We start from the raw sequence: 10604 nt of genomic DNA, 5'->3' as shown, positions 1-10604 counted from the left end.
TCCTTGCAAACAAAAGAAGCTTAATGTAAAAGTGGAAAATAGATTTTTGGTATAACCTTGTTTCAGTTTCAAACATTAAAGTGTCTGCAAACTAGTTCTTTGAAAACAGACGAAATTTTTTGATGACCAGTATGAATCAGCAGCAGCAGTCCTCACTCTGAGGCTTTCAGCAGTGTAACCAGTAAAGAGGGATCCTGTGAAGATTAACGCCGGAGGAGGAGGAGGATAGAGGCGCACACAGCTACCGCTCTCCACTCAGAGACGGTCAGAGAGAACGAACAGAAGAACAGAAGAAGAATTGTGTGAGTTCTGATGTTTGTCTCTGTGTTGTAATATCTGTAAATATTTATTTGCAAAAGAACGGTTTTAGTTCCTAAAACCTTTCAGGGTTATTGTAATTATTTCTGCTTTTATTTCAACCTCTGCAGTTCATCAATTTAGTAGTTCTGCAGCATTTTCTGCTCAGAACTAATTGGCTTTTGTCATAAGTTTTACGTCATTTGCAGTGAAGGCAATTTTAAGTCTTGATTATTGGGTTTAAGCATGAAGATTTGAGCGAAAGACGAGTATTTTCATTTGTCATGCAGTGTGGCTTGTTCCCAAAGTAGCACAGATTAGCAGGAGTGGATTATTGGAGGCTAAAGCAGCTCTGCTCTGAGAGCGTCTGCGCTCACGTGAAGTCACTTGGCTGCAGGTGGAAGTCAGGCCCGCAAGCTGATAACACCTTCCTGTTTGCACAGACTTTCAGCCTTTAAGAAACAAAGTACAACCATTGTGATTTTAGTAGGACATAAACAAATGAGGCATTTTATGTAACATATATTTTTTATTAAATCACTCAATATTCCACAAAAAAAATCTGAAACTGTACAAAATAAAAACAAATTTTTTGGTCTTTTTTTTATCACAACGCCCCCAAAAATTGAGAACAACCTGTTTTCCATTTTTATAAAAAAGATAAAACAAGTACAGACAAATGTATAAATCCTAAAACAAAGTAAAAAGCAAAACTGTATTAAAAAAAAACAGAAAAATCTCTCACACCAATTTCAAAGCTAACTACCATTTTGAAACCTTTACATTAAATTTGAAATGATAACGGTAACGGGAGATGGGCGTCATTCCTAGTTCATTGTAAACTACCAGTGTGATTGGTTTATGGACGCTGAGAGAAGGGACTACTGAGGGTTAGAGTTAATCCTGTGTGAGATATCTGTGTAGATGTTCTGGTTAGAACCGGAGTCTCAGAACCAGTTCAGAGTCCAGATTTTTACAGAGAATAAATATGCATGTCTTCTGTTGACATCAGGCGGAAGTTTAATGCTAAATGATCTAAGGTTATGGATTATGAATCAACTATGTATAGATCTGTGGAAGTTCAAGTCTGTGCAGATGCTTTTTGTCGACTTTGAGATTCCAGACGTACAGAGACTCTCCATCTTTCCCTTCACACCAACACTGCAGAGTTTCTGTGGATTTAGTTGAGAGCTGTCAGTCATGATGTGAAAACGTTTTTGAAAAATCTGGTGCGTGTGGGTCGTTGGGATAATTACAGAACAATCAGGGGTGAAAGTAGATCGTTTGTTATGCCGGGACTATTTAGATATAGATTTTATATGCAAAGCAAAACTTTGGTAAGAAGTTTGATCTTTTATTAGTTAAAAACACATATTTTCTTATGCTGCTCAACATTGGTTACTAGCTGTCCAGAGCTGCACTGACATGATCCTGTTTGGCACAGATCATCTTTTATTTTGAAAATAAGCTAAATAAAAATAAATCATATTTTGAGAGATGCTAGAATCTTGTTATGTTTTAGCGTTTGTTTGTGCCAAAAATAGAAATAATTCATATTTATTATTAAAAAAAGAAGGTCATGAATGCAAATCCAAATTTCTTAAAGGCTAAAGTAAGACTATACGGCTCCTTCTGGGTTTAGATCCGTAGAAAATGAGCCCAAATGGCTTTTTTACTGTTACAGGTTGCCGACCTCTGATCTAATCCTAAAACACAATTTGCAAAACTGTAATTCACTCTTTGGAGAACACACAACACATTCTCACTTTAAAACACAGTTGGCATTCACAACACTCAAGAGGCAAAAGGTTAGCAGAAAGAGCCAAAATTCAAACTCTGATCCAACACAGCAATCACCATGGGTCAGCAATCAAATTGATCACCATTAACACACAGCTGGTCCAAACTGAAGACACTCGCTGCTAATCAACTGGAGTGAATATAAGGAAAGTTCTGGAGCAACTGAGCAGCTTTTTACAGTAAAGATGGAAAACGGAGTTAGACCCACCAAGACCTGGACCCAGATGAAGAACAAGGTTCTGATGACATCCAGGTCATAGTTATTGACTGTATGTTGATTTATTGAAGGACAATGAGGGAACAGGTCAAAAGGTCAACCCTCAACTCAGCACGTTCAAGTTGTTACTGTAATCTGCATCATTCATATGGAAACTCCAAATGAAATGACAGAAGATTTTGTTGTTGTCTGGGTCAATGTCAGTTTTCACAAAAGTTTACCCATCAGGCAATAGTTCAACTCTAACCCCTCGTTTGCGTTAGTTTTCTTCCACCTCCATTCCTTAACCCAATTGAAGACGATGTTGTTACGGAAGCAAGAGAGCCCACACCGGGAGAGAGAGAGAGAGAGAGAGATCCAGAGGATTTAGTCAACTGGCCGATGCGCCACTGAAAACAAGGCAAACATCAATTTTTTGTTTTTTTCTTTCATAAGAGCGGCTGCGGCTTCGATCATGTGCTATGCAGAGAGAACCGGCCGCGTAGCTGATCTCCTTCCCGCCGGAGCAGCATTCCACCTCCAATTCTTTCACTGAAACGCTGCTCTGGCTTACTTTCATTACAATATATTCCTGAAATCATCAAACTGCAAAGAACTGAAGGTTCAGGACTTATGTTGATATTAGATTTTCACTTTAAAACTTATAGAGAAGCATAAAGCTTTTAAAAACTGATGTAAAGAAAGTACTGGATTTCCCAGCTTTAATTAAAAAAAATCAAATTCTTTTCTGGACTTTAGATTTTTCTCAGCTAACTAGAACATTCCAGCCTTCATATCCAGTGAAAAATATTTTAGTCCAATCAATTTATACAGAGTTAGTGGAAGGGCCTGCATGTTTGAATGTCTTTTTCACAAAGAACCTGGTTTAGGTGCAGGTTCTTAAGGCCCTCTTAAGGTGCATTAACACCAAATCTTCCACCGCATGTTGAATTCTCTGCTTGCTTCTTGCCTGAGCTTGACGCTGCGGCCGCATGTGGGAGGAGCTACCAGCTAATGTGTTTATGGTGATCGCTATGAATGATCACTTAGAATGTATGGAAGACACAGATGATGTGGAGAGATCAGAGTTATTTATTGTGAAGAGCTCTACAAAACATCAGTAATCATGTCACCATGTTTGAGTTTATATGATTATTATTAAAAGATTTTCCCAGCGTCTGTATGACAGCTGCTTCCACTGTGTTTCTGTGTCTCTGTGGCTGAGCTTGAAGGTTCACTGTCTCGTATTAAATTAGGAGACCTTTTCCCTTTGATTTTTTTAAGTCTCGATGAAGCCCGAGCCAGCAGCTCTCTGTCTGCCGGCATATTGAGCGAGTGAGCTCTGCTGCGGGAGCGAAAGCCGGCAATCTGTCCAGAGTTTATCCCGCCGTTACCCCAAAGTATCCGGATGAGCTCTGAGAACCAGCAGGTTAATGACACAGATGAAAGTTTAGGACAAAAATGCTCGCTTTGGATTAATGTTCCTCCTTCTGATCAAGTCACTAAAAACATCACTTGCCCAAAGTGGAGTTCCTGATTGGCAGATATGACGTGGTGACCTGTCAAACGTCAGAGATTTACATTTTGGCTCAATCGCCCAATTCGCGCCTCACTGCTGACTTCAGATCACCTCACTTTGCGTCTGTACCATTGACTTCACTTTGAAACTGGCCGCCTCCGCTACACGAATTGTGTTTGGTGTGAATGCACCTTAACCCAACTGTATGATGCATTCAAACACATAGAGACGTATAGATTTTAAGCCAAAGCATCAGCAAAACTGATCATCAGTGAACATCTTCCACTTTAACCCTTTAATACATCAACATGGATGAATGGAATAATTAAATTATCACTTTTAAGTCTAAACAACATCTGGACTCTGCAACTGAGCCATGCTAGCCACTATGAACAAAAAGATGTTTCAACGTTCTTATAAAATGTGACAGTGCAAAAGAGAAAAGGGGAACTGAACCAGTCAGTGGAAGCATGGCTTCATCTCCCCTCGTCTGTCTGGACTGAGGCTTATCCAAAGCACTTCTTAGGATTAGTAAAGTTGAATCTGCTCCCTGACATGGTCACAACTTTCTCCTCATGACAATTTTACTTCTCGAGAAATGATTAAAGCTTTAATTATCAGCAGAAATCCCTGATGGATCTTGCCTTAGATATAAACAGAGAAATTATTAAAAAGTCCTTTAATGTAAAAGTAATATCATAAAGGCAAAAACAACACAAAAAGTGTTATTGAGGCATTGATCGAAGCCAGCAGTGATCCGACCCTGATCTAACTCAGGTATGGATTTCATCCATGAGGTTTAGTGATCAAAACTTCTTCTGTTTGGGGTCTCTTAAGACCATTCTGCTTGCATTCATGAGAGAATTCATTCAAGCACAAATTTACAAGGACACCTCAAAAAATGAGAATATTGTGAAAAGTTTTTTTTCTCACAATCAAAAAGTGAAAAGCATATTTTACATGAATGAATTTCACAGAGGTGAAAAAATGCAGCTTTTTGTAATTTGGGTGATTGTGGCCTGATTTTAATGAAAATATGAAACTGTAGTAATTAAATCTATTATAATATCACATAAGGTCAATAAAATAGTGACTTTTCAGCACAAATATCAGGCTTCTGAAAGTGGGCTTTTTTCAATGAATTACTGCATCCCTGGTGATCTGCCTGTGTCACTGTGCTGACAGTCCGGTGTGCTTTGACAGCTGCCTTCAGGTCAACTGTATATTTGGGTGTGGTGTCTCTCATCTTCGTCTTGACAAAACCCCATCGGTCTATTGAACCATGTGACAGAGGTCAAAGGTTTCCTGTAGGTCTTTAGCAGGTTTGCACTGCTATTTTGGTCCATTCCTCCCCGTGGATCTTCTCAAGAGCTGTGATGTTTTTTTTTTTTTTTTTTTTTTTTTGTCTGGGTTATGTGTTTGGGATCCAGCCATGTTTCATTCTATTAACTCTACTAACATGATCCTTCCACCTCCATGCTTTACAGAGGGTATGGTGTTCTCCAGCATTCTAAACATTGCTAATGGCTTTTATACCAAAGAGCTTTGTTTAGGTTTCATTTCACCTCATGACACTCTCCCAATCTCCCTCTGGTTTCTGGAGAACTTTGGACGGATTTGAATGTGTGCTGGTTTAGGCTGGGGGGCCTCTGAAGCCCTGCAGGATTTGAACCCATGGGTGTTGTATGCTACAATGGTTTTTCACTGTCCAAATACAGGGAGATTGTCACTTATCTTATATTTCTTCCATTTTCTAATTATAGTTCCAACAGTTGATCTATCTAAGCTTCTATGTTATTGTAGGTTGGTTCATTCTAGTCTTGCTCAGCTCTATAATCCGGTCTCTGGTGTCCTTTGATAGCTCTCTGGTCTTGGTGGAGAGGTTACAGTCTGACTGTTTTAGTGTCTTTCATGCAAAAAAAACAGTTCAAACAGGTAATATTAGTGCAGGTATCCAGTGGAGAATAGAGCGCTTCATAACCCTTTAGGACTGCTGATGTCGCTGGTAAGACCTAAATAATAATGTGACTCTTCAACTAGTCATGCAATCAACATGAATCAGCTGATTCTGACGCAGCTTTTCATATCAGCTTTGCAGTGATATTCAACACATTCCTAGTGTAAAGTGTGATTTAAAGTTTACTAAAGCTCTCAGGACTACATTAATTGCGTTCATGGTTGAGGAGTTATAGTAGTCGGAAGTATGTCAACACTGGAGCTAAAGTGTTAAAGGGTTAATTAAGCATCAGGTCTGTGAGGGACAGAAGTCTTCTTTATTTGTTGGAGCTAAAACTTATTTTCCATGGTACAAAAAAAAAAACAAAAAAACAAACTTAAAAATCAAGCGATGTCTTTTCCTGTACTCTTTTTTACATTCTGTCTCTTACACACGAAGAGTTTATATGATGATCATTACAGACTACTTATGCTGCCACGATTAGTCGACCTATCGATGACTAATCGACTATTAAAATAGTTGACGACTAATTTAATAGTCAAGTAGTCGTTCCTTTATATCATATGGAGTCAGAGTGTAGTAAAGCTGAACAAAGTTGTGAGCTTTTAGCACCAAAAAATGCACTTTTTAGGATTCTCCTGCTCCTTTCTGTGCGTTTTTCGGCACTTAAAAACTTGATAATTTTTAAAATATTGAGCAAAATTTGCCAAAAAGGAAATGAATGAAAAAGTCTTCAAATGGAAAAAATGTAAGTAGATTAGCAACAAGCTTTTAAATATATTTATGGGCTATGTTTTCATCTTTTAGAGTAATTTTCAAAAAAATTGGAGCTTAGCTAATTTTTGAGCAACATGTTAACATTTTCAGCTAATTTGTGATTTACTGGGGTTTTTAAAGTTTAGTTTAGAGTTTAGCTGATATTTTAGCAACATGCCAATCTTTTTGGCTATTTTAGCTTACCGAGGAATTTTAGGCCGTTTTGGAGTTTAGCTAGTATTTAAACAACAAGCTAGCTTTTTGGCTAATTTGGCATCTGCTAAGATTTTTGTGCTAATTTGGAGTTTAGCCCATATTTAAGCAAAACACAAATATTTTGCAAAATTGGAATGTATTTTAAGCAATTTTACTGCAAATTTTTCAGAAATTTAGATAACTTCAGTGTTCTTTCATAGTTCTTTTGCAAAATGTTCAGTATTTTAGCAAATTTAACATTTTAATGCAAATTAATGCAAATACTTTCAGCAAAAAGCATTCACACTAGTATTACTGCAGGTGATGCAACTTTTCTAATTATAATTAGGTCAGTGAGACCAAAACTTTATCTTTTGTAAAAAATAGTTCCTTTGTTTCAGATGCCGACCTTATTTGATTTAATATTTTTTTTAATACCAGATACTAATGAAGGACAGAGGCTGCACAGTTCATTAAAAGCTTAGTAAACTATCATCTTAATTGTCCTTATTTTTAGTCAGTTTAAAGCTGATGGTTAAGATTTGTGTTTTACATCCACTTTGAGCATGACCCGATTAGTCGACTCATTGGAAAAAATAATCTGAGATTGTTAAAACAATTGTTTGGGGCAGCACTATTACAGACCAAATTCAGCTTTTTAAGGGAAACAACTTGACGAATCTGTGACTGATATTTTTACCCCAGTGTACTTCCCTAATCATTTGCATTCAAATGTTTCCAAATCAATTTAATGAAAATAAAAATGATGCTAATCTACTAATCTGTCATGAGTTGAACTTTCAGTGTATCTGTGTATTGCATTGGGCACACACACAGTCAAGTCTCTCCCTAATCCTTTGCATATCTAATGCTGCAGGCAACAAAGGTCAATGTTACAAATCTGCTCCTAAATCAGATCTAATTCTGTAAATATGTTTTGTCTGCGTATCTGTGGGGGCAGAAGGAGGTGTAGAGAGGAAGCAATGAAGAAAGTCACAACAGGATGGGCGGAGAACGGGGAGGAAACCCAGAGAGGCCTTAATTTGTTTAAGCCGAGGATTTTAGGATTACCTTTGGCAATTAATCTCGTTACATTGCTGCGCAGCATCACAGGGGTCTGCGGTGGGCGGGGCCTGTGCGTGTTCGTGTGTGTGAGTGGAAACACTGACAGCTGCAGCTCTTTACTGGGCTCATAAATCCTAAAGCTGAAGGCATGATTAAGGAAATCTGACTTTTTATTACTTTTCGCTGGATTCTTCCTCGCTGCGACAGAGAAAAAGGTAAATGTAATTAGTTTTTTATATGTTCAGTCCAGATTTGTGCTAAAGAAGAACCATAAAAAAGAGATTTTGATTAACTATCAGGTAAAAAAAAGTGCTAAAGTTGCCCTAAATGCTGGATGTTGTAAAATTATTATTGTTTATGTGATTCAAAGAAGGAGATGTGTGCAGAAAGCACAAATATAAACTGTTAATCAAATAAACAGAAGTTAATCTAATAAAGGGCAAACATTCATAATTTGTTTTTTAATTTTTTTACCTTAAACTTAAGCTTGATTTGTGGTTTTGATTGTAGAGGATGCAAACAAAATAATGTTCTTATGTCAAAGTGTCTGAAATCTGAATCACATTTTATTTTAAGCATACATACGTTTTTTTAATCAGCTATTATTTTCATTAAAGATTTTATCATTATTACAAATAACATGTTTGTATATATATTTTGTTCATGTTTAGAATGTCATCTAAAAAATTGATTTCTTAAAATTTGTAAATTAAAATGGGAATGTGGGATCATGTTATTGATTAGTAAAATCAAACATTTCATGTTTTTGTCATCATTTCCTAAATGTTGAGGCTGTGGCATAAGAGTCTTCACAGGAGGAAGATTTCTGGATATTGTTGAGTAGGGCTGGGTATCGGTTTTCATTTCCAGAAACGATTCGATTGTATTCACAAAAGCCGGAATCGATTCGATTGTTTTTGATTTCTCAATTTCAATTTTGTTTACACATTTATGCACATTTGTATAGAAATACCTTAGTAATCTACTATATGTTTTGAATATATTTATATTAATCTGATTAAAGATGCTCATTTAATCAGCAATAAATGTTTAGGTCGACCGGGTGTTAGCATTAGCCGTCCTATGGGAAATTCCATTAAACGTTAGCATCAAGCTAGTGGATTTTAGGTTTATGTCCTAAGTATATCTTTTATGACTAGATTATTGATCTATTAAGCTTAAATCAGTTAAAATTGATTAATCTTTTTTTTTCAATCCAACCCTATTCTGGAGCGTCCGTGACATTTAAAAAAGCAGCAAACAGTAATCTGCAAAATGACCTTGTTTGTTCTTTTTCAGCTGCAGTGCTTATATGCAAAGCAACTTTTACAAATTCATGCTACAAGATAATGTGCCAGATGTCCAAATGAGCAGTCTTCAGGAGTGTCCAGAATACTTTGATACAATATTGTTGATGAGTGTATGGGACAATCTTCAAATATGACCTCCCTTTTGCATGGTGACGCTTCAGTTTGTACCTGGAAACCACATTTTGTTCAGCAGTTTTCCTGGAAGGTCATCAGAATGGGATGCAGTGATGTCTTGGTACAGTAATTAGAGGTGTAACGGATCACAGATAATCCGTGATCCCTACAGATCACTAGCAACGGCTCGGGCCACACGTGTACTGCGGATCACCCATCCCCCTCCTCACACGCGCATTATTCAAAATCAATCGTCTGTCCATACCGAATACAATTGGTGTCAAACTCACGCCGTCTTTGTTTTAACAGGAGTCAAAGTTGCTTCTTGATGGGTTATCCAAACCCAAAGCTCCCGCCGTGTGTGGGAGGAGCTTCTGTCAAAAACTTCTCTGGAACTCGTCACAGAGGACGCGGACAAATAGAGATTTATTTATTTTGAAGAGCTGAATAAAAGCATCGGTGCACCTCTCTGTGCCTGGGTTCAGATCTCCCAGTGAGCTGCAGCAGCTGTCCTGCACCTCCTGATCCTGCAACAGAGACTTACAGTCAGGGGAAGGCAGTATGGCAAGCCCAAAGGATCAAAAATCCTCAGGAAAAGCGGGCATGGCAGACTCTCGCCTGCACATGTACTACAGATGATAATAATTATTTGAGATATTTAAATGTTTGTTTCACTACTACAATACATACCAAAAAATAAAGAAAGTTTAATTTTAACATTTTCCTTTAGGATTTAATGTGGACATTGGCAGGAGGGGAAATTTGATTATTCAGCATTCTTTTCTCTGTTTTTTTAGATTTGGTCTCCAGACAGATTCATAAAACAAGAGCATTTGGGCAAACTATTTTTTTTTCTTTTAGAATAACCATCAACTGGTGAAGGATGCGGCTCCGAAGAGCGGCAGAGGAGGAGAGGGAGCGTCCGCCTCCACCTCCCTCCCACCACTCCAACCACCAGTTCACCAGCATGAAGAACAAGTTCTTCAATGAGCTCACACATCTGCCAAGTGAGTTCTTTGTGAAGAAGACGCTTTAAAGTCCCACTCTGATCATCTTTTGATGAAAGTGTTCCCAGCGCTCTTTTCCTTTTGATCCTCTTTTTAGCTAAATCTTAAAAACCTGTGTCGTTTTCTGGGACATAGTTTCTGCAGAGTGGCAGGAGTTCATTAAAAATGAATCTCTGAGTTGTGAGTGGGACAACTGCTGTGGAAAAATAAGAACTCCCACCTTCCCTGTCCCATTGAGGAGCAGAAAAAAGCAACAAATACAACTGCCACCGCGCCATGGGAAGGCACCAGAATAATGTCTCAGATTTCATGTCATCAGATGATTTTTTTGAAAATAAGCGGCATCAGGCCCTCTTTATTTATTTAATTAACTTTTTTTTTTTTTTTT

General features: G+C 37.7%; 1 protein-coding gene across 4 annotated transcripts in view; it reads left to right on the top strand.

Moving 5' to 3' along the window:
- Nucleotides 1-216: 216 nt before the first annotated feature.
- Nucleotides 217-10604, top strand: part of syt5a (synaptotagmin Va) — a 20946-nt gene continuing 10558 nt past the window's right edge. For 2 of the 4 annotated variants that reach the window (XM_036213047.1, XM_036213048.1), the window contains exon 1: nucleotides 9689-10216. In XM_036213047.1, coding sequence (XP_036068940.1) covers nucleotides 10093-10216 — 124 coding nt within the window. In that variant the 5' untranslated portion in view covers nucleotides 9689-10092. Of the gene's footprint in view, nucleotides 303-7699; nucleotides 8001-9688; nucleotides 10217-10604 lie in introns of those variants that run through there. The other 2 variants (XM_024261113.2, XM_024261114.2) reach the window with 2 other exon arrangements.

Source organism: Oryzias melastigma, linkage group LG8 (assembly GCF_002922805.2).
Source record: "Oryzias melastigma strain HK-1 linkage group LG8, ASM292280v2, whole genome shotgun sequence".
NCBI classification, from domain to species: Eukaryota; Metazoa; Chordata; class Actinopteri; order Beloniformes; family Adrianichthyidae; genus Oryzias; species Oryzias melastigma.
The sequence above is the reverse complement of the archived record's forward strand: the minus strand, read 5'-3'. Positions and strand labels throughout refer to the sequence as shown.